At 42.6% G+C, this 25,680-nt stretch overlaps 1 protein-coding gene across 2 annotated transcripts; it reads right to left on the minus strand.

Moving 5' to 3' along the window:
* Positions 1–117: 117 nt before the first annotated feature.
* Positions 118–25,549, minus strand: LOC139457626 (intraflagellar transport protein 46 homolog). 2 transcript variants are annotated; one of them, XM_071238981.1, is made up of 13 exons: positions 25,502–25,549; positions 24,587–24,701; positions 23,029–23,085; positions 14,899–15,038; positions 14,031–14,203; positions 11,111–11,185; positions 8,656–8,749; positions 7,633–7,767; positions 5,786–5,898; positions 5,001–5,067; positions 3,124–3,184; positions 1,539–1,642; positions 118–249 (listed from the first exon to the last, which is right to left on the minus strand). In XM_071238981.1, the coding sequence occupies exons 1-13, from the start codon at positions 25,535–25,537 to the stop codon at positions 160–162; spliced, it is 1,260 nt and encodes a 419-aa protein (XP_071095082.1). In that variant the 5' UTR covers positions 25,538–25,549; the 3' UTR covers positions 118–159. The 2 variants fall into 2 exon arrangements, with proteins under 2 accessions (XP_071095082.1, XP_071095083.1); XM_071238982.1 differs by lacking the exon at positions 23,029–23,085.
* Positions 25,550–25,680: the final 131 nt, after the last annotated feature.

Below are 25,680 nucleotides of genomic sequence, written 5' to 3' on the forward strand. Positions count from 1 at the left end.
ATGAATGTGTTTCAGCATACCCGGGTACATCCGTGGCTCACCATGGCAACAAGCCATTTTAAAAAATAAATCGAAAGTACCAATTTTACTAAATTTGAGGACATTCAACATGTTCCCAAACCCTCCTCTGTACCCCGTTGTGTTGTGTGTTGGTAGCTGCTATAGAATCAGTCTCTCCTGGTCGTCAGTGTGGTCTTCAGGCTTGAAGGAATTATCCAGGCGATTCTCCTCAGCAAGGGTGCGGAAATGCTGAAAATGACATAAGCTCCATCATCATTTACCGCAAAACATTAAATCACCTTAAAGTCAATCCTTTGCCCCATACAAACCCAACACGATCACATAACTGAGTTAATAAGCAAGGTTTTGGGATGCAGTTAATTTGAAACTAAACAAATACCATTTTTACATTTTTAACAAAAATGGACACAAACACACATTTCAAAATGGCTGCCATGGCAGATCGGTGTGGGTGTCATCATTGGTGGGGTCATCTTCCTGAGGCAAGGGAGTTAGCTTACTGAAAGTCCAGTTTCAACACACGCCGAAATAGGCTGCAATTTCGTGGTTTGATCGTAACGTCACCAGTGGCGATTACAGGTTGTGTCCCTTCTATTGACAATCAGATTCAACCTTCTGTATCACTTGCATTTGATTCAAACAAAATGGCAGCACCCAGTCAATAATCAAGATCTTTCTTGTAATAACATTGGCAAATTTACAGCAAATAACATTGGCAAATTCTCAGGCACCGCCCGCATCATCATAAAGTACACCACACATTTCGTTTTCAAAAACTAAAAAAATCGTAACACTTATAAACAATAAAACACACATTTACTTCCATTTACATCTTGCGGCATGGCCATGGCGGCAATAGGAGTTTGTTTGCTTGTTTATGTTGGGAGGCCCTTTCCAGGTTGTTCATTTGGTTTCTTACAAGTTTGGACAAGCCCCCAAAACACAAACTAACAGAAAAAGAAGGCCAAACCTCCTGCTCGCCTTCCCGCCTGCCCGCCCGACCACCTGCACTATATTTTCAAAAGTCATTGTCTGAGAACCAATTCTTTTATTTCTTTAAGCCAAATGGAGACCATTTGCCCAACTGACGCATGTGGGCAAAAATTAATGCGACATAATTGAAACAGATGCAGCGTTGCCGCGCTCTAGGATGATTGGTTTGGTTGGTTGGTTTGTTTAACGCCGCACTCAGCAATATTCCAGCTATATGACGGTGGTCTGTAAATAATCGAGTCTAGACCAGACAATCCAGTGATAAATATCATGAGCATCCATCCACGCAATTGGGATCGATGACATGCATCAACCAAGTCAGCGAGCCTGACCACCCAATCCCGTTAGCCGCCTTTTACGACAAGCATAGTTGCCTTTTACGACAAGCATAGTTGCCTTTTACGACAAGCATAGTCGCCTTTTACGGCAAGCATGGGTTGCTGAAGACCTAGGATGAGCAGTGATGATAGATGCGTTTAGAGCAGGTGTCCCCGGTTGGATGGCATGACGGTGTGGGTCTGTACCTGTGAGTTCTTGAACTCCGAGTACAGGGTGAAGAGCACATGCAGAGCCTGTATCTTCTCGTTCTGGTGGGTGCTGTTACGGTAGATAGGGATGTCCAGCATGGCTGCAAGAGTACATCACAGTCAGTCAAAACTAGGGCTGGGACAACACACCAACTATGACATCCAATACATATCCCAACACCGTGCTGGACAATCATTTTGTAAGCAGTGGCTAACGGCTTTCACTTGGTTGACATACAATGAGGAATTGCTGATTTTATTGTTTTCAGTAGCTAGTCGTATATTGAATCTTGATTGACTGCCATTTTGCTTTCTGTGACGATCAATATCAAATTTTTTTTATGGTCAATAATTAAGTACAGATGAAAAAACTATTCAAATAACTATTGCTATCAATGATATTTTAGTATTTGTGATTATATTATCTGTCTTGTTTTTAAATAATCTTTAGTTTAAAAAAAACTTTTGGTGAGGTCACGTGATAACCAAATATGGGATAATAGTCTCGAACCAAATGTTACAACGCGTACACTTGAGCAGACTCATCAATATAACGCATGAATATTAATTAGACCGTTCACTACGTTAACAGATCGTTTTTATAACAGAAACAAACGTATGTTTTCCATGTATATCTAAAATGATATATATATATATCATCATATTATGAATACGTAACAACTTGTAATGTGTGTGAAAAGTCGTACCAAAATACGCTATTTGAAGGGGGCGTGGCCTAAATGCAAATGTCCGATTGGGATTTTAAATTTTCCGGACCCCTGGTGCTCACGATCTGATATGTACCACGATACGTGTATGTGCTCGTATCTGTAGTGCTTAACCCATATTTTTACCTGGCACAGTGATGATTTACAGTTGGCAGTGTCAAGTATGGCACAAAGGATGAAAATATTTACTTTTTTACTACTGATTTTCACGACTAATTAGTGTTTGGTGTAACAGTCATTAAAGTAAACATTTAAGGTATGAATCGATATTTTTTTACTTATTGTGCAACTGTGATAAATATTTGTATGGTGAAGGCAAATATCGCAATCTCAAATATCAAATGCATCAGCGTATCGTCATACCACTAGTTAAAATATTATGTGTTTCCAATCAAATGAAATAATTGAAGATTGATCAGAAGGTCCAAACAACCAAGCAATTGAATGCAATTTTAAATAATAGAACAAAAACAAATTTGCCCCCTCTTCCAAGATCTCATCTTTTCAGATATTTTATAAAGGTGTATTCACTAGTTACACTTTGGAACATGGAAAAAAGACAAGGAAAGAGTGAGGCCAAAGTCATTTTTGAAAAATAAATGGCTGTGTAAGTATTTGTGTTTGTTTTTGTTTAGTGTGATCTGGATTTACAGAACTGAACATTGAGTGAGTAAGTGAGTTTGGTTTTATGCCGCTTTTGGCAATATTCCAGCAATATCACGGCGGGGGACACCAGAAATGGGCTTCACACATTGAACCCAGAACTGAACATTAAAAAACAGCAGTGTAATGTCCTCCAATTCATTTTGAGGATCAATCTGTTTTGATAAGCAATTCTCCACACAACAACTTACAGCACACAATCTCCACGTACTGGCCCAGGTCACAGTCGAGCTCCGCCGTCGGGAGACCAACCTGGAAACACACGGCACAAACGTCTTTACAACAATACTACAGGAGATATCTAAGCCTTCTCAGAGGCCCTTACTTAGAGTTGGTTGGTTGGTTGGTTTGTTGTTTTACGCCGCACTCAGCAATATTCCAGCTATATGACGGCGGTCTGTAAAATAATCCAGTCTGGACCAGACAATCCAGTGATTGATATCATGAGCATCAATCCGCGCAATTGAGATCGATGACCTGCATCAACCAAGTCAGCAAGCCTGACCACCCGATCCTGTTAGTCGCCTTTTACGACAAGCATTGTCGCCTTTTATGGCAAGCATGGGTTGTTGAAGACCTCTTCTACTACCTACAGGTCCCTTACTTAGAGAAAATGTCACTCAAAATTCCCAAATTTGACTACAGTATTCCCAATTTAGGTTATCACAATTGCATCTACTGTGGTACTTTTAACGTCTGACTGACCACAATAAGGAGTGTAGGAGTGAGTTGGGTTTAACTCCTTTTTAACAGTTTTTCAGTTATATCACGGCGTGTCAGCTTAATGTGGGAGGAAAGCCCGAAGTAATGCAGGTCTCGGACGTTTACCACTTCGGTGAAACCCACGAGCATGGGTATGGTGCTGACAAACCTAGAAACATAATCGGGGCGAACCGGGATTTGAACCCACAATCATAGATTTCTGGCGTGCCCATCGGAGGCAACTCTGCACAGCGAATCACGGTGCCTTAGATGACCCATTCCCCCAAAACAAAATCTCAATTCTGGACACAATACTGTTTTCTAACCTCACTTTCCTGTCACAGTCACATTTTCTGCCATCCAAGATACATCCCGGAACAAGTATGTTTGTACAGTGAATGCTTGTTCTTATGGCCATTCCAGCCAGTTATCTGTGAGAATGTCAATAAACGGGACATCACCATGATTTGTTACTCTTAAGATGAGAGATGAGAACGTCCTGGACCAAAGTCATAAAATCTATTCCAACAACTGACAAATGCATTGTTTTCTTTGCTTGTTTGTTGTTTAATGCCACACTCAACATTATTCTAGCTGTATGATGCGGTGTGTAAATAATCGAGTCTAGGCCAGACAATTAGGTGATTGACATCATGAGCATTGATCTACGCAGTTGGGATACGATAACATGCATCAGCCAAGCCAGCGAGTCTGACCACCCGATCCCGTTAGTCTCCCCTTTACAACAAGCACTGGTTGCTGAAGACCAATTCTACCCCGGATCTCCACAGGGGGAGACAAGCATGGGTTGCTGAAGACCTACCATAACCCGGATCTCCACAGGGGAAGACAAGCATGGGTTCCTGAAGACCTACTATAACCCGGAACTCCACAGGGGAAGACAAGCATGGGTTCCTGAAGACCTACTATAACCCGGATCTCCACAGGGGGAGACAAGCATGGGTTCCTGAAGACCTACTATAACCCGGATCTCCACAGGAGGAGACAAGCATGGGTTCCTGAAGACCTACTATAACCCGGATCTCCACAGGAGGAGACAAGCATGGGTTCCTGAAGACCTACTATAACCCGGAACTCCACAGGAGGAGACAAGCATGGGTTCCTGAAGACCTACTATAACCCGGTACTCCACAGGAGGAGACAAGCATGGGTTCCTGAAGACCTACTATAACCCGGATCTCCACAGGAGGAGACAAGCATGGGTTCCTGAAGACCTACTATAACCCGGAACTCCACAGGAGGAGACAAGCATGGGTTCCTGAAGACCTACTATAACCCGGATCTCCATAGGTGACTGATGTAATGAGATCCCCTGGCAGTTTCACCTGTACTCTGTGAGTCTCACCTCCTTCAGCAGCTCCTCAAACTCAGGCGGCCACTCCTGCATCAGTGTGTCGATGTCGGGCATGTTCCTGAAACATACTGCTACATGTAGACACAGTCCTGTAATATACTGCTACATGTAGACACAGTCCTGAAACATACTGCTACATGTAGACACAGTCCTGAAACATACTGCTACATGTACACACAGTCCTGTAATATACTGCTACATGTAGACACAGTCCTGAAACATACTGCTACATGTAGACACAGTCCTGAAACATACTGCTACATGTACACACAGTCCTGTAATATACTGCTACATGTACACATAGTCCTGTAATATACTGCTACATGTAGACACAGTCCTGAAACATACTGCTACATGTAGACACAGTCCTGAAACATACTGCTACATGTACACATAGTCCTGTAATATACTGCTACATGTAGACACAGTCCTGAAACATACTGCTACATGTAGACACAGTCCTGAAACATACTGCTACATGTACACACAGTCCTGTAATATACTGCTACATGTACACATAGTCCTGTAATATACTGCTACATGTAGACACAGTCCTGAAACATACTGCTACATGTAGACACAGTCCTGAAACATACTGCTACATGTACACATAGTCCTGTAATATACTGCTACATGTAGACACAGTCCTGAAACATACTGCTACATGTAGACACAGTCCTGAAACATACTGCTACATGTACACATAGTTCAGTAATATACTACTTCATTCAAATCATGTTTGATTATGTGTGTGGAAGGTTGAATCTCGTACATACTTGGAGTAGTGGACGTTGGGCGGTGGCTTGGACCGATGTAGTTCTCTGATACTCTCCACCCAGTTCTCGATGTGTTTGGGGTTGCGGTCAGCATTCTCCAGACTCTTCACAACCTGCAGGACACAAACATCGTCACAGCTGTTCTCACTCATCGTAACACGTACATACAACCACAAACATCGTCACAGCTGTTCTCACTCATCGTAACACGTACATACAACAACAAACATCGTCACAGCTGTTCTCACTCATCGTAACATGTACATACAACCACAAACATCGTCACAGCTGTTCTCACTCATCGTAACATTTACATACAACCACAAACATCGTCACAGCTGTTCTCACTCATCGTAACACGTTCATACAACCACAAACATTGTCACAGCTGTTTTCACTCATCGTAACACGTACATACAATCCAAACATCGGCACAGCTGTTTTCACTCATTGTAACACGTTCATACAACCACAAACATCATCACAGCTGTTCTCATTCATCGTAACACGTTCATACAACCACAAACATTGTCACAGCTGTTCTCACTCATCGTAACACGTACATACAATCAAAACATCGTCACAGCTGTTTTCACTCATTGTAACATGTACATACAATCAAAACATCGTCACATCTGTTCTCACTCATCGTAACATGTACATACAATCAAAACATCGTCACAGCTGTTCTCACTCATCGTAACATGTATATACAACCACAAACATCGTCACATCTGTTCTCACTCATCGTAACACGTACATACAACCACAAACATCGTCACAGCTGTTCTCAATCATCGTAACACGTTCATACAACCACAAACATCGTCACAGCTGTTCTCACTCATCGTAACACGTTCATACAACCACAAACATCGTCACAGCTGTTCTCACTCATCGTAACATGTTCATACAACCACAAACATTGTCACAGCTGTTCTCAGTTTGGGATTAGCCCGAAGTTATGCAGGTCTTATTGTTAGACAATACCACTTTGGAGAAACCCATGGGTTTGGTATGGCTAACCTTAAAAGTAAATTAGGCCACATCGGATGGGAACCCACGATAATAGCTTAATGGCACACCCAAAGGATAAAACCCTGCACAACAAATTCTGGTGCTTCAGACAACTTGGCCACAAAGATGAGCATGGTTTTACGTCACTTGTAGCAATATTTCAGCAAAGGCACACCGGGCACACCGGGCACACCGGGCACACCGAGCACACCGGGGACACCACACGTTGTATCCATGTGAGAAAACAACCCAGGCCCTTGGTGTGAAGACTGAACTGTTTACCCACGGGGCTACCTCTCCGTCCTTCTTTTGACAGAAAATGTGGGACTAGAGTGAAAATATATGTAACACCTTTTTTCAAACTTGAGCAAAAGAGGTACAGAAGTTCACCTATATTCAGTGACCTAGTGAGTGAGTATAGTTTTACGCCGCTTTTAGCAATATTCCAGCAATATCACGGCGGGGGGACACCAGAAATGGGCTTCACACATTGTACCCATGTCGGGAATCGAAACCAGGTCTTCGCGGTGACGAGAGAACCCTTTAAGCACTAGGTTACCCGACCGCTCTTCAGTGACATAACCCTAGAGGGGAGATTATGTGTTCACACTAGAGTACAAGAGGTACGGAAACTCATTTATATAACCCTAGAAGGGTGATAACGTGTTAAACTAACCATTCTGTCTAACCAGACACTAGACCAGACAAGTTCTCACCAGTATTCCATAACTATCCAAAACGCTCATCTTGTCTACGGTAAGTGAGGGAATCAGACATCCACATGGCGTTCTTTCTTCTTAGCAAAGATGTACCGGTATATATATACTCACCAGCTGTTTGGCTGTCGTCTGTTTCGAGATGGCTCTGAGCTGCAGATCCAGCACGGTGGGGTCGGACTGTTTGGCACAGGGCTCATCAAGCACCGTCAGACCCAGTGTGTCAGGCTTACCATCAGGCCGGGCAATCTGAGCCAACATAACACATGCAGTGCACTACATATGCTCTAAGTTGGTCCTCTCAAGGCTGACGCCGTGGCCATGTTTTATTTGCTTGTTTGTAGTTTAATGCTGCACTAAGCAATATTCCAGCTGTATGACAGATGCTTTTAAAATATCTGGACCAGACAAACGACATCTAGTACATTATCAAGTGTTCTAGAGGCCATATTGTTAGAGGTATGCCTTGGTGGCTAGTAAATGGGAGTTACCTCCCTTAGTTGTAAACAAGCATAGCAGTCTTGATCATATGAGAAGTTTTGTCAGGTGACAGTTTCAAGAAGGTGGCTGTTACAAGGGCAATATGAGGCCTTTTACAATCTCTACTTGCTTAGCGCGGACCGAACTCCTATCTGCCACCACTGTTACAGATACAAGAAAGGAAAACACGTCTCTTTGGAGACATTCCGCAGTGACTTATTTCTGGAAATTTGTGAGTGAAAAGAATGCGTATAATAGGGCCTGTTATATATTGCTGCCTAGAAGTTCGGGGATGGGTATCAGGCTTGTTTCAAGACAAAACTCTAAACGCTTATGAGTGCACTTACATTAATTATAACACTTGTTACTTACTGCTACTGCTATGTATTGGACAAATTATATTGCCCTTTATGATTGTACCAAAAACCTAAAACTGTGTGATTCAATATAATTTGTTGATTATTCATTGATCATACTGATTTCATAAGTTAGTTCTGTGTTTCAATTTGGAAATCACGTAACAATAGCATCTTGATATATATACACACTTTTTCATAGCAAATAAGCAAAGAATGGCCGATATAAAAAATTGTTATCCATGATATTCTTTGTCATGTGTGTATCCAACTTGTATGGCTGTAAAGACTCATAGCTGACCTTGATAAATGCATCAATGTCTCCCACAGCAGGGATGAAGTCCGGGATGAAGGGCCTCAGTTTGTGGTCCAACTCGATCGACTGCGGAGTGTAGCTAGCAAACACGATATTCATACACTCATTTCACTGCCACTGATAGCAGTACATCAATTAATATAAGGGTGACGCTATTTTTCAGGGCATTATCATTTTCAGAAGCCCGAGGTCTTCCATTAACTGCCCGACGAAGGAGGGCAGTTGAAAAGACCGAGAGCTTCTGCAAATGATAATGCCCTGAAAAATAGCGATACTCGTATTTTAGCTAAAATGGATGGAATTTTTTATCAAATAATATCAAGAAACAACAATATCAGGTTTGAAACTTTTGCAGCAATCAACACAAATGTCACTGACCCACTTTTACAAATATGGACACATAGAACAAACCAGATGACGTCACTATTGAACGTGACGTCACCTATCCTACCTATGATGTCACTAAACAACAGGCGTGATAATGGCCTGTCGTCAAGCAATATGAGGGCATTATCAAGTTACAATGGCTAGCTCATTTCTGAAGCGGTTTAATGATAATTCTATCCATTTTAGCTATAATACTCATTACAAACACATTCTGGCTTCTCAATGTATCAATGTTGCAGCCAGTGAGTAATTTATTGTCTTTAAGCACAACATGATGAAAAGTGTTTATAATAGTTACTTTCTCGCCAGTCTTTTGTTTAGGATACGACATTGTCAAAGCTAAGTCCTGGGCATATTGAGGGATGCTGCCGCAGTTTAACACTCCAGGATCTCCTTCATCTCTAACACTAGAGTTACTTCCCCTTGTCTTTCAAAGTTCATTACAGTGTGAAAACTCCAAGATAATGTGCTGTGACCATTGAATAGGCAGATCCAGAGGGCAGGTCCAGGGGTCCATATACCCAACCCCCTTTTTGAAAAACAAATGTAGCATGTTGTTGGATGTAAAATTATCTGGAGAGGGATTTTAATATTTTGGGCCCCTACCTCTCAAATCTCTGGATCCGCCCTTGCAATGGCAAATCAGAACTATTACAGTGGGTGAGTGAGTGAATATGATTTAACGCCGCTTTTAGCAATATTCCAGCTATATCCGACAGGGGACACCAGAAATGGGCTTCACACATTGTACCCATGTCGGGAATCGACCCCGGGTCTTCGGCGTGACGAGCGAACGCTTTAACCACTAGGCTCAGAGCTCCAGATAAGCTGCGTATCTGCGTAAAATACGCATCAGAAATGTAGAAAAACAGTGAAATAAAATTCAAGCGTATCAAATACGAAACGAACATTACAGATGAGCTACAAAAATAAAACTAGTGCGTATCATCAAAATATTGTGAAGTAACCTTGCGTATTCGATTAGCAAATCAGCAACTTATTTTGAAATTATATACAGACATTCCGTCAACCTTGCCGAACTCCACATGACAGTTACATCATGATCATTTGCCATCACACTTTCTTGTGGAAGTATCGTGGTATTTTTGAGTCCTATAAAGATCTCGAACCCACACGACACCAGTTTGCAGGGACTAGATGAATAGAGTTTTTAAATATTTAACTTAAATGCCCACATGTGTAAAAACTAGTGGGTAACAGAAATTTGAATACCCAGATAGAATTACTGATACCCAATGATTTTAAAATGCATGGGTAAAATACCCACAACACCAAAAGCTTACCTGGAGCTCTGTGGGCTACCCGACTGCCCCAGAACTATTACAGATGTTGACAAGGACATACACAAGAAAAGAAGTGAGGACGTCCTGGCTGTGCATGCGCACAAGGCTTAGGAAGGAAGATGCTATTAGTATCTCAACTAGTTATGAATCGTTGACAGTGAGGTGGACAAGATTTACCAACAGGATGAAATTTACAGGCAATTACGTCATAAATGTTTTATAATTGCAAGAATTTCCAAAATTGTTGGTCATTTTATCATGTAACTCAGGTTTCTACAGTCATTTGACCAATGCAATCTCATTACAATCAGATCATAGTTTTCGCTACCGCTAACCAAAGATCTGAGGACATCCCATTACGGGTCACGTCAGAACGATCTTTCGCGAACATTGACCGACCAATGAAATGACTGACAAGAAATCAACATCAGCCAATCAGGTGGCAGCTTTCTGAAGCTTTACGGCACTAGTTTCAAACCCGTAACTGTCGTTCGGAATACACTCTGTTAAATATTTCAAGGTTCCATGATTAGAAAACACATTCTAACTGTCACTTTCATGATCTGGTAAGCGATGGTCTGATTGGTTGGATGAAAGGTCGTTCTGACGTGGGCCGTAATGGGATGTCCTGAGATCTTTGTTTAGCGGTAGCGAGAACTAAGATCTGATTTTAATGAGATTGTTGACCAATGCTACATTGCTGACAATGGCTGACATCAGTTTAATCCTGTGACCTGCTGTAGCCTCACCGTGTGATGTACTGGAACAGCTCCTTGATCTCGGGGTTCACCACCAGACTCTCGTAGTCGTTGGGGTCATACGCTCTGCAACATAACATAAATAAGGCTAATCGTACTGCGCTATATTTCAGAGTATGTCCACACAACATGCTGAAGCACAGCTTATTGTAACCCCAGTCAATGGATCAGTGTGTACCTGATGTTCATTCTCAGCTCCCCGGGGAACATACCAACCCAAGCTGCCTGTGAGGTGGTAGAAGGTCAAATGCATATTACCATCTCATCCGCCATTCATTGCTGGGTAAACAGAATCATTTTTCAAACAAGTGTATCAGTGTTGGTTGGTTTGTTTGTTTGTTGTTTAACGCCGCACTCAGCAATATTCCAGCTATATGACGGCGGTCTGTAAATAATCGAGTCTGGACCAGACAATCGAGTGATTAATATCATGAGCATCGATCCACGCAATTGGGATCGATGACATGCATCAACCAAGTCAGCGAGCCTGACTACCCGTTCCCGTTAGTCGCCTTACGGCAAGCATGGGTTGCTGAAGACCTATTCTCTACCCCAGCGTCTTCACGGGCCAGTGTATCAGTGTGAAGCCCTAGAAACTCTCAGGAGTCAAGCTGCCGGTCACCCATCCAACTCCTCTCCGCAACCAATATAGCGTTACTTCACCTTGTTTGTGACATGTGCGCTATACACAGGACCACACATCGACATGTGCCTTCCAGTATGACACACAAGCACTATTATATGTTTCAGCATAACACTGAGGGCTTCAATTGTTCCACTGATTTGTTGCCTGTAAACCTGAAGGGCCAGGTTGGTTTGTTGTTAAAAGTGCACTCAGCAATATTCCAGCTATATCACAGCGGTCTGTAAATAATCGAGTCTGGACCAGAAAATCCAGTGATTGACATCATAAGCATCGATCCACACAATTGGGATCGATGACATATATCATCCACCCGGTCCCGTTAGTCGCCTCTTACGACAAGCACAGTCACCTTCTACGGCAAGCATGGGTTGCTGAAGACCTACTCTCTACCCGGATCTTCACGGGTCTGAAGGGCCAGGTGTCGGTACTAAGGAACCTACTCTGCTCTGTAACAAAGTAGTGTTTGGAATGTTTTCCTTCTGACCAGATGACCTTGCAATCTGATTCTGAGGGGACATGGGGTTTAATGTCATGTCCGAGATTATTGCACTTATACAGAGATGTGAATGCATGTGGATGCATGTGTCTGCTTGTACTAGTCCGGACTAATGCCTGTTTTATAGTGCTAGCCCACTGAAATGCCGCAGTTTAACATGGACACCCCACTCAGACACAGTATACCGACTCCGAGCCGACCAGTCCTTGCTTAAGCCCCTTTAAGCTGAGCACCAGGCAGGGTAACAACAAGTACCATCTTTCAACGTCTTTTGGTATGACATGTCGAGGGCCAAACCTCTGACTTTCCTCTCTCTCATGGCAGACGCTTAATCCACTGGATCACGGAGGCAGTCAGCCGATGCTGCAGGAATATGAATTACCGTATTTGACGTAATAAGCGCCCCGCTCTAATAAGCGCCCACGGCGATATTTGTTAATATATTGGCTAGTGAACAATCCCAATTAGCACCCCTTCCGATTGATCAATGTACACAAGACTTATTTATTTGTGTATAATACGCACTCGTGTTTTATATGCACCCTTAATTATGGGCAATTAAATTCTGGAAAAATATATCTGTCCTATACATACATTTTCAGGCTGTCAGCATAAACCACGAAATTTATCTTTCAACTGTTTTTTTCCTCACCAAAATACCATTCTAATAAGAGCCCCCTATTTCTAATTTTGAGTGCGCCCTGGGCGCGTATTACGTCGAATAAGGTATCTAATTGGTTTATCATGGATAATTTTCTTCAAAATGTCTCGCTTATTGAATGTTGACAGGAACATTCGTTCTAAATAAAACCCTGTTCAGATGGTAGTGTTCCCAGAGAAAATGTCTGGATTAATTTCTAGAATATGGTGAGTGAGTATAGTTTTATGCCACTTTTAGCAATATTCCAGCAATATCACGGCAGGGGACACCAGAAATGGGCTTCACTCATTGTACCCATGTCGGGAAACCTGGGTCTTTGGCATGACAAGCAACGCTTTAACCACTAGGCTACCTGACCGCCCCTCTAGAATATGGAATCATGGATAGAGAATCATGTTATCTTTGTAGGCCGTACCAACAGAGACCGCCTCCGTGGTCTAGTGGTAGAGCGTCCGCCCGGAGAGCGGAAGGTCCGGGGTTCGATCCCTGGCCGCGTCATACCAAATGACGTTTAAAGATGGTACTTGTTGTTACCCTGTCTGGCGCTCGGCATTAATGGGCTAAAACAAGGACTGGTCGGCTCGGAGTCAGTACACTCAGTCTGAGTGGGGTATTCATGTTAAACTGCCCATGGTATCTCAGTGAGCTAGCATTATAAATCGGCATCAGTCCGGACTAGTACAAGCAGCCACACACGTATATCACATCGCTATATAAGTGCAATAATCTTGGACGCGACGTTAAACCCCATTTCACCTCACCTCACATGTCTAGCAGGTGTTGCTTCTGGACTAACAGCAGTGTTTGAAATTGAATGGGGTCCTGTGTCCTGGGTCCTTGGGATCTGCGCCTGTAGTATTTGAATCCAGGATCGACACTAACTCTGAACATGATGGTCATGACAAGGACCCCTAGACTTTCCTGCATAACATCGAACACTGAACTGGGTTTACCTGTATTTGAGAATCTAACATCTACTTGCTTTCTATAATTTAGAAACGAACAAAATTACGATATTTCTCAAACTATCTCCGAGGCTCACGGATTAATGACCAGCTGTAATCCCCGACTGGACATGAGATACACAATAACATGCTGCAGAACTCACCCCTCAACTGGAGGATGGCCCTCTTCTTCATCTTCCTCCCCAGATGATCCTTCTTCATCCTCGTCATCATCATCATCGTCCTCCTCAGAATTGAACTGTTTCTGTTGTCCACCTCCTGGCCCCCCGAACTGTTGAGGAGGAGGAGGTCGACCATTCAGCGGCTTGGGCTCTCTCTGATAAAGTAGACTCAACGTAAGTCTCTCTCAAATAAAGTAGACTCAATGTAAGTCTCTCTCTCTCTCTCTTAACAAAGGCAACAGATGAGTCTAGTGGACTCAACGTAAGTCTCTCTCTTAACAAAGATAACAGATGAGTCTAGTAGACTCAATGTAAGTCTCTCTCTTACCAAAGGCAACAGATGAGTCAAGTAGACTCAACGTAAGTCTCTCTCTTACCAAAGGCAACAGATGAGTCAAGTAGACTCAACGGAAGTCTCTCTCTTAACAAAGGCAACAGATGAGTCAAGTGACTCAACGTAAGTCTCTCTCTTAACTAAGGCAACAGATGAGTCAAGTAGACTCAATGTAAGTGTCTCTCTAAACAAAGGCAACAGATGAGTCAAGAAGACTCAATGTAAGTCTCTCTCTTAACAAAAGCATCAGATGAGTCAAATAGACACAATGTAGGTCTCTGTCTTAACAAAAACAAGACAGAAAAGAAATGTCAAACATAAAATTTATCCTGACTAAATACAACGGAAGATGATGCCTCATGTGAAACTCACTCTAAATCTCTTGGTCTCAACTGAAGACAACAGAAATAGGCTTATGTCAAACAGAACATAAATCTTGACCATGTTTACAAACAACAACCAAAGGGTCAAACCCTCCCTACTCTGCTCCCCTCCTGTGTTTGGACAAGTACTTACTTTGAGAGGTCCACCGGTCAGAAGACCACCTGGATGGTTGCCAGGCTCGTTAAAATCATCCTCCTCATCATCATCATCATCATCATCGTCCTCAGACAAGTTAGAGGTGGGAGGGGAATCTCCTCGGCTGTGTCCCCTGTCTAGAAGAAGAAACATAGTTGCTGCATGTCAATTCCTGCAGTGTTGTGATCAAGCAGAGGGTGAGTGAGTGAGTGAGTGAGTGAGTATGGTTTTACGCCGCTTTTAGCAATATTCTAGCAATATCACGACGGGGGACACCAGAAATGGGCTTCACACATTGTACCCACCAAGCAGAGGGTCATCGTGATACAACACTGTGAGGTCACATCTACAACTACCGTGTAGCACAGCTAACTTACAAAGCAATTATTCATCTTCTATTTGTCAAAGACTACAGAAATATTTACAATCTGTATTGCATTTTAGTAGAAAACGAAATTGTATTTTCAGCTGTGCACAATTTAAGGATGGTTGCTTGCTTTGTTGTAATGCCGCACTCAGCAATATTCCAGCAATATGACGGCGGTCTGTAAATAATCGAGTCTGGACCAGACAATCCAGTAATTGACATCATGAACACCGATCCACGCAATTGGGATCGATGACATGCTTTAATGATAGTGATGTTGACAATGTATTTTGATGATATTCATCATCAGGTTTAACATGTCTTCATGTGCCATGTTCTCCTGACTTCCACACCAGTGGATGAAATAGCTAAAAAGAAAAGTCAAACTTGCTCAAGCAAAATTAAAAATAGTGACTTCCTACTGCTCTTATCTTGCTTTTCTCTCTCAGAGCTCCAGATAAAAAACATATCACCATTTCCCTATTAATTTTGAGTTGCTTGCATACAAATACGAATTAAAACATTTAAAAAAAACTATATTGTAGTGGGTTTAACGCCGCTTTTAACAGTATTCCAGTTAACTCGCGGCGTGTCAGCTTAATGTGGGAGGAAAGCCCGAAGTGATGCAGGTCTCAGATGTTAACCACTTTGGCGAAACCCACAAGCACAGGTATGGTGCTGAAAACCTAGAAACATAATCGGGGCGAACCCACAATCATAGGTTTCTGGCGTGCCCAAGGGACGCAGCTCTGCACAGCAAATCTAGGCGCCTTAGACGACTGGGCCAACCGACATGATGACACGAAAAGCTGGTTGCACCAGACAAAATCAGGTTGCAATATAGTACTAAAAATTTATCAAAATTGAAACACAGATTCATAAACAAGTTCCAAAAAGTAAAATCTCAGATCTCTGATGACTGTGTCGTGTGTCATGAAGTTGCCTCCTTGTTGTTAAACGCCGAACTCAGCAATATTCCAGCTGTATGACGGCGGTCTGTAAATAATCGAGTCCGGACCAGACAATCCAGTGATTGACATCATGAGCATCAATCCACACCATTGGGATACGATGACATGCATCAACCAAGTCAGCGAGCCTGACCACTCGATCCAATTAGTTGCCTCTTACGACAAGCATAGTCGCCTTTTATGACAAGCATGGGGTGCTGAAGACCTATTCTACCCCGGATCTTCATGGGTCCTAATACACATCTAAAATATTTAACTGAAAAACATCCTCCACCAAACATAAAAACATTTTTAAAGTACTGTTTGAATTCTTCCAAAAACTTCTAGAAAGTCAAAATTGTGCAAAAAAAAGAATAAAGGAGATGAAAGTCCTATCTCGTGTGACAACAGCCTAGTAACACATGTACCCCTTCTCAGACACTTCATGTACCTGTCTACAGTGAAACATCACTAGACTCCCATCTCCCCACACCCAACACATGTACCCCCTCTCAGACACTACATGTACCTGTCTACAGTGAAACATCACTAGACTCCCCATCTCCATACACCCAACACATGTACCCCCTCTCAGACACTTCAAGTACCTGTCTACAGTGAAACATCACTAGACTCCCCATCTCCACACACCCAACACATGTACCCCCTCTCAGACACTACATGTACCTGTCTACAGTGAAACGTCACTAGACTCCCCATCTCCACACACCCAACACATGTACCCCCTCTCAGACACTAAATGTACCTGTCTACAGTGAAACGTCACTAGACTCCCCATCTCCACACACCCAACACATGTACCCCCTCTCAGACACTACATGTACCTGTCTACAGTGAAACATCACTAGACTCCCCATCTCCACACATGTACCCCCTCTCAGACACTTCATGTACCTGTCTACAGTGAAACATCACTAGACTCCCCATCTCCACACATCCCACGCATGTACCCCCTCTCAGACACTTCATGTACCTGTCTACAGTGAAACATCACTAGACTCCCCATCTCCACGCATGTACCCCCTCTCAGACACTTCATGTACCTGTCTACAGTGAAACATCACTAGACTCCCCATCTCCACGCATGTACCCCCTCTCAGACACTTCATGTACCTGTCTACAGTGAAACATCACTAGACTCCCCATCTCCACACATCCCACGCATGTACCCCCTCTCAGACACTTCATGTACCTGTCTACAGTGAAACATCACTAGACTCCCCATCTCCACACATCCCACGCATGTACCCCCTCTCAGACACTTCATGTACCTGTCTACAGTGAAACATCACTAGACTCCCCATCTCCACACACCCCACACATGTACCCCCTCTCAGACACTTCATGTACCTGTCTACAGTGAAACATCACTAGACTCCCCATCTCCACGCATGTACCCCCTCTCAGACACTACATGTACCTGTCTACAGTGAAACATCACTAGACTCCCCATCTCCACACACCCCACACATGTACCCCCTCTCAGACACTTCATGTACCTGTCTACAGTGAAACATCACTAGACTCCCCATCTCCACGCATGTACCCCCTCTCAGACACTTCATGTACCTGTCTACAGTGAAACATCACTAGACTCCCCATCTCCACACATGTATCCCCTCTCAGACACTTCATGTACCTGTCTACAGTGAAACATCACTAGACTCCCCATCTCCACACACCCCACACATGTACCCCCTCTCAGACACTTCATGTACCTGTCTACAGTGAAACATCACTAGACTCCCCATCTCCACACACCCCACACATGTACCCCCTCTCAGACACTTCAAGTACCTGTATACAGTGAAATGTCACTAGACTCCCCATCTCCACACACCCCACACATGTACCCCCTCTCAGACACTTCAAGTACCTGTATACAGTGAAACATCACTAGACTCCCCATCTCCCCACACCAATGCATCACCCTCATCTTCCAGACAAGTACTGGTTAGAAAATCTCCACATCTCCACGTACTTAAGGAGACATTTCTACGTACTTGTTATTCAGATTATCAGGAATTTTAACAGTCTGGGAGCTGAATGTCCCTCCTCTAGAGATCTAGACTTGCTCAAAGGCCATATTTGGCCCCAAGTCTGCAGCAAATGTCTGTATAAATTTTTAAATTTGAATTAAAATGTAATATAGAACAATGTGTAATCCACCAACATAAATTTTCTCAAAACTTAGAATCGGTGGTTCTGTAATTCGAAAAATATAAAACGCCCGGCCTAAGGCGGAAGAGTCTTCAGCGCCAAGCTTTACATTATTGAATGTAATGTTAATACACAAAGTTATAATACCTCGAAATTTAAGAAAACAGGAATTTTTTTTTTAAATCTCAATTTGGACCAAAATAACAATTTGTTGTCAAAATTGCTTGCCAAGGGCACTTAGTTTTGAATCCAAGACAAACCCCCGCACTCACAAATATTCATATTCAAATATTCGATGGCCATGTTAGAAACTGTATGAACACTTACAACAGTCGGTGAGCTCAAATTAACGCTGGATCAGCATTGTATCAACCACACAGCGACTCTCTTACAGTGAGTAGAATGGTTTAAGTAACATACAAAAAGTATGAAGAAAGGTTTAGTTAGATACAACAAATGAATGGATTAGTGTTCAGGTGTTTGTTGTGTGGTGATGTTTGTGTTGACTAACACTGCCCTAACACAGTTGTTGTCTGAAGCTGACGTCTTGTCAGATCTCCAATCTAGTTTGTTTGTTTGTTGTTTAACGCCGCACTCAGCAATATTCCAGCTATATGACGGCGGTCTGTAAATAATCGAGTCTGGACCAGACAATCCAGTGATTAATATCATGAGCATCGATCCACGAAATTGGGATAGATGACATGCATCAACCAAGTCAGCAAGTCTGACCACCTGATCCCGTTAGTCGCCGTTTACGACAAGCAGTCACCTTTTACGGCAAGCATGGGTTGCTGAAGACCTATTCTACCCCGGAATCTTCACGGGTCTCTAATCTAGTAACACGAGCATCCTCTTTATCTCTACGGCTGACATTCCAGCAAACCTATGCTGATCCCTGGACCATTCCCGTGGTTCTCGCCATCTCAAATTACCCACCTTGGATTTCCATTTGACAATTTGATTGGCTAGGCTACTATGTCTAACGTACCAATCACAACACGAGTTACAAGCCAGCCTCAATATTGGTTTGGCCAGTCTCATTAATTGTGATCGGGTTTGTGAGATATTAAACATTGAAAACCTGACTGACTCACAAAAGAAAGCCCTCAAAACTCTTTTTGACAGAAAGGATGTCTTCACGTCCTTTAAAAAAGGGGGTGGCTTTGGTATCTGGGTAATCATGGTAATAGGAGTTACCTCCCTTACCTTTCCCTTCTGTCAACGTTCAATCTCATTAAAATCAGATTTTAGTTCTCGCTACCGCTAAACAAAGATCTGAGGACATCCCATTACGGGTCATGGCAGAACGACCTTTCGCGATTTTTGACAGACCAATGAAATGACTGACAAGAAATCGGCATTAGCCAATCAGAAGGCAGCTTTCTCGAGCTTTACGACACTAGTTTCAAACTGGCGACAACACTTCGAAACATATTTTAACGCATTCTCGATTAAAAAAATTAAACTGATAAGAAGAACATTCTGGAATGGCTAATAGATGGCCTAGATTGTATGGATATAATCCTAAAACCCGTAACTGTCATTCGGAATACCCCGTGTTAAATATTTCGTGGTTGCATGATTAGAAAACACATTCCGACTAGCACTTTCATGATCTGATAAGCGTCGCTCTGATTGGTTGTATGAAAGGTCGTTCTGACGTGACCTGTAATGGGATGCCCTCAGATCTTTGTTTAGCGATAGCGGGAAAGTAAGATCTGGTCTTAATGAGATTGGTCAACGTTTGATTGGTCGGTAAAGTGTTGATGAAATACAAGGGCGGGTAATTTGCAATTGCAAGAACCACCAGAATGGACCCAGGGCTTAGTGTAAGTTAACCTAGATGCTAGCCCTGGAGATAAAGATGATGGTAACACGAGTAAAACTACATCATTCACTAGATACTGATGGAAATCAATAATGAAACTGTGATAAGAGGACCGAGGGAAGCAGCACCAATACTTAAAGTAATCCCCGGATTATTCAGCATGTAGTGAACACACAGAATACCTTCATTACTGTCAGCGACATAGTGTTGTGACATGAAGAATTGGAACTGAATACAACAATTCAGTGTTGGGCGCCAGGAACTCTGACATGGCTTCATGTCTTTGTGGTCACCATGATAGTGTAACTTTAAAATTAGAGAGTGAGTGACTATGGTTTTACACCGCTTTTAGCAATATTCTAGCAATATCACAGCAGGGGAAACCAGAAATGGTCTTCACACATTGTACCCATCTGGGAAATTGAATTTTGGCTTGATGAGCAAAAGCTTTAACCTCTAGGCTACCCCACCGTCCCCCAAAACCTTACGAATTTTGCCTTTCAAGGTATGTTTTCTGTAATGTTGTAACATGTTTAGAGGAATCTGCTTCTCCCTGTTATTGCCGTCAAGTGAACTCAATGGTGTTGAACTTTTGACGTTAGCTGCATTCTGAAACATTCCTATCATGTCTGTTGCCTCTTATTCCTTATTTGTTTCCATCAGTACATTGAGACTAAAGTTTATGAAACATGAAGCTAAAGACACTTGCACAAATAGAAGTAGAAGTATTTGGCACAGAGCTGTAGGGACAACTTCTTCCCCTGATTGCTTAGTGTCTAAAATGCCATGTCCAAGTAATATACTACTGGTCAGTTAACACTAAACGCCATGGCTACACCAGTACTATAAACAGTATGTTAGAAGGGACTAGTTTGTGTTACAGTGTTATGTACTGGGGTGCCTACGTGTGTCTACGTGATAGTGTTGCCTACAGATGTCTGTGTGATAGTGTTGCCTACAGGTGTCTACGTGATAGTGTTGCCTACAGGTGTCTGTGTGATAGTGTTGCCTACAGGTGTGTCTATGTGATAGTGTTGCCTACAGGTGTGTCTACGTGATAGTGTTGCCTACAGGTGTCTATGTGATAGTGTTGTCTACAGATGTGTCTACGTGATAGTGTTGCCTACAGGTGTGTCTATGTGATAGTGTTGCCTACAGGTGTGTCTACGTGATAGTGTTGCCTACAGGTGTCTATGTGATAGTGTTGTCTACAGATGTGTCTACGTGATAGTGTTGCCTACAGGTGTGTCTATGTGATAGTGTTGCCTACAGGTGTGTCTATGTGATAGTGTTGCCTACAGGTGTGTCTATGTGATAGTGTTGCCTACAGGTGTGTCTATGTGATAGTGTTGCCTACAGGTGTCTACGTGATAGTGTTGCCTACAGGTGTGTCTATGTGATAGTGTTGCCTACAGGTGTGTCTATGTGATAGTGTTGCCTACAGGTGTGTCTACGTGATAGTGTTGCCTACAGGTGTGTCTGTGTGATAGTGTTGTCTACAGGTGTCTACGTGATGGTGTTGCCTACAGGTGTCTGTGTGATAGTGTTGCCTACAGGTGTCTGTGTGATAGTGTTGCCTACAGATGTGTCTATGTGATAGTGTTGCCTACAGATGTGTCTATGTGATAGTGTTGCCTACAGGTGTGTCTATGTGATAGTGTTGCCTACAGGTGTGTCTATGTGATAGTGTTGCCTACAGGTGTGTCTATGTGATAGTGTTGCCTACAGATGTGTCTATGTGATAATGTTGCCTACAGGTGTGTCTATGTGATAATGTTGCCTACAGGTGTGTCTATGTGATAGTGTTGCCTACAGATGTGTCTATGTGATAGTGTTGCCTACAGATGTGTCTGTGTGATAGTGTTGCCTACAGGTGTGTCTATGTGATAGTGTTGCCTACAGATGTGTCTATGTGATAGTGTTGCCTACAGATGTGTCTATGTGATAGTGTTGTCTACAGGTGTGTCTATGTGACAGTGTTGCCTACAGGTGTGTCTATGTGATAGTGTTGCCTGTAGGTGTGTCTATGTGATAGTGTTGCCTACAGGTGTGTCTATGTGATAGTGTTGCCTACAGATGTGTCTATGTGATAGTGTTGCCTGTAGGTGTGTCTATGTGATAGTGTTGCCTACAGATGTGTCTATGTGATAGTGTTGCCTGTAGGTGTGTCTATGTAATAGTGTTGCCTACAGGTGTGTCTATGTGATAGTGTTGCCTACAGGTGTGTCTATGTGATAGTGTTGCCTACAGGTGTGTCTATGTGATAGTGTTGCCTACAGGTGTGTCTGTGTGATAGTGTTGCCTACAGATGTGTCTCTGTGATAGTGTTGCCTACAGGTGTGTCTGTGTGATAGTGTTGCCTACAGGTGTGTCTATGTGATAGTGTTGCCTACAGGGGTCTGTGTGATAGTGTTGCCTACAGGTGTCTGTGTGATAGTGTTGCCTGTAGTTGTGTCTCTGTGATAGTGTTGCCTACAGATGTGTCTATGTGATAGTGTTGCCTACAGGTGTGTCTATGTGATAGTGTTGCCTACAGGTCTATGTGATAGTGTTGCCTACAGTTCTATGTGATAGTGTTGCCTACAGGTCTATGTGATAGTGTTGCCTACAGGTCTATGTGATAGTGTTGCCTACAGTTCTATGTGATAGTGTTGCCTACAGGTCTACGTGATAACAACATCAAGGTGAACAGTTGTACAACTAGAGCAGACAGATCACATGAGCAGTGAACTCAGACAGAGATGTGAGCACCATGCACTGACAGATAGATGCAAAATATACAATGTTACCATGGTTACCTGGCTTCTGTAAATTAGATTTGGGAGCAGAGAGACCCAGAGCTTGTTTAGATCGAGCTGAACAGGGAAACAAAATTACATTAAACTATTATAACTAACTATTCGAAGTATAAGTGATCATTTCATCTACACAGCTTGATAACTATTTCCTATTTCAAACTGATTGGGTTTGATATATATTATATCAAACAAGACTAGGGCTGGCTTTGAATAGGCAATCAAAGTGATGTTTCAGTGAATGGTTTTAGTTAAAAAACCCAAGTCAGCAATATTACAGTGATATACAAAGAATGATAAAGCAGATCTGGACAAGGCAAACAAGTGGTTGATAGCGTAAGCACTGCACTATTTTCCAGGTCACACAGTGACACTGAATATGATTCTTACTTTAGAAACTGGCAATTTCTCGTCTCTATTGATTTTTACACAAACCTTGTGTTTTTGGCATGCATATCGGATGCCCAGTAGCAAATGTCTTGGTTTGGACCAGACATACCAGTGGTTGAATGTGTCTTCACTGAGCTGCTCATGTTGGTATGAGTGAGTGAGTATGGTTTTACGCCGCTTTTAGCAATATTCCAGCAATATCACAGCGGGGGACACCAGAAATGGGCTTCACACATTGTACCCATGTCGGGAATCGATCCCGTGTCTTCGGCGTGACGAGCAAATGCTTTAACCACTAGGCTACCTGACCGCCCCTCATGTTTGTATGAACAAGGTCATACAGATAGCATGGGCCCACATGCACAAAACAACTATAGCTGGCTCTGTTGTCTCACAAGTACTGAAGTCACACAGTACTTTGAGGACACAAGGACAAAGGTGACATAAATTCTCCAAAGACGTCGCTCATCCAAGTAGTATACATCCTCTGCCCCATCTGGACCACCCAATCCACCTTGTTTATCTGATGAATCCAGGATAACAAAGGTGTAGGACTGACATAGGACGAGACTGTTAACATCTTTCTGACTTGGAATAAGAAAAGATACTGGTGCTTCAAGACCAAATCCCACAGAGGTGAGGTGACGTGAGGTGAAATGGGGTTTAACTTATATAGCGACGTGCCTGCACATGTGTGAGTGTGTGTGTGGCTGCTTGTACTAGTCCGGACTGATGCCGATTTATAGTGCTAGCCCACTGAGATACCATGCTGCAGTTTTAGTTTAACATGAATACCCCACTCAGACACAGTACACTGACTCCGAGCCGACCAGTCCTTGTTTTAGCCCATTAATGCCAAGCGCCAGACAGGTTAACAACAAGTAACGTCTTTCGGTATGACGCGGCCAGGTTCGAACCCCGGACCAGACGCTCTACCACTAGACCACGGAGGCGGTCAAATCCCACAGAGAGATGACAGTGAAATGTACAAACTGAAACATATTATGCTCATAAAAGTTTGAATAATCAGCTCTGGTTACGTAGATTTTGACAGTTTGTGAAACCATGGTACTATTTCTTAATCCCTGGTAAACTTCATTGTGACCATGGTTGGTGTAAGCTGATAGTGACAATGACATGATGTCCCCAGTGAGCTGTGTTCCCACTGTACCTGCAGGGTTGGGAATCCTAGGGGTCGGGGAGTATGTGCTGGCGATCTCCTCAGCATCCGGAACATCCAGGGACTCGTCATATGGCTGGTTTTGATGAATCTTAGCTTCACGGTCCTGGAAAACAGTGGAATATCATAATATTGATGAAGGTATTGAGTGAGTGAGTTTGGTTTAACGCCGCTTTTATCAGTATTCCAGTTATATCATGGCGTGTCAGCTTGATGTGGGAGGAAAGCCCAAAGTGATGCAGGTCTGAGACATTTACCACTTTGGTGAAACCCACGAGCATATCTTAATGTAAAGTATAGAGTATAGATCTACATTAAGATAAGGACCGGCAGGACACTTTTGTGCCAGATGAACTTTCAAGTCAAACTGGTTCTTGAGGCCGTCCAGTGATAACATAAGTTTAAAAATCATATATATGCAAATGTATCTATAATTAAAACTTCAAACTTGTCCAATTCATCACTATGACATATTTATTTTCCAGGATATTGACTATCATCCAAAATGGGATAAAGATTTTCGTAAAATTGTCTAGTGATGTCAAAGAATGTCCTACCAAAAGTTGATGGAAGTCATGAAAATGTCCCCATACCCGTCCCATCGTATTTGTCTCCATACCCGTGCTTTGCTATTTGTCCCCATACCCGTCCTATACTATTCTCCACCAAAATCACGGAATGTGCAGACACCGCTGACGTATGAAAACAGTCGGATATTAGGTCTACACAAGTTGCATTTCACTTATTGTTTACATTAGTAACATCACAAACTTCATAACGTTTCCTGATGTCAAATAAAGAAATATACTAAAACAGACAAAATTTGTATGGTAACACTTCCTGCAATTCAACTAACTATATTCCCAAGAAAACAAAGCTTCACAAGCTGCATATGTTCACAAATACCATTTCCTCATCCGAAATATCCCCTTGGAACGCCATCTTGTGTTGAAGAATTTCTCACGGAATCATGGGTAAAATACATACAGAGCTATCTCCAATCAATAATATTTGTTTTCAATTTAAACTTATCTGTAATTCCATCACAACTTTAACAATATAGTCCACAATGTAAATAGAAATAA

The sequence above is a fragment of the Haliotis cracherodii genome, unplaced genomic scaffold (assembly GCF_022045235.1).
Source record: "Haliotis cracherodii isolate W230 unplaced genomic scaffold, xgHalCrac1.p SCAF_12, whole genome shotgun sequence".
NCBI lineage: Eukaryota > Metazoa > Mollusca > Gastropoda > Lepetellida > Haliotidae > Haliotis > Haliotis cracherodii.

Coding starts and splice junctions, on each gene's coding strand:
- LOC139457626 (XM_071238981.1), bottom strand. CDS start 25,537: ATGGCGTTCCAAGGGGATATTTCGGATGAGGAAATG. Junction 15,039..23,028: donor ATCTAATTTACAGAAGCCAG/GTAACCATGGTA, acceptor TTCTTCTTCTAG/ACAGGGGACACAGCCGAGGA. Junction 14,204..14,898: donor TGACCGGTGGACCTCTCAAA/GTAAGTACTTGT, acceptor CTACTTTATCAG/AGAGAGCCCAAGCCGCTGAA.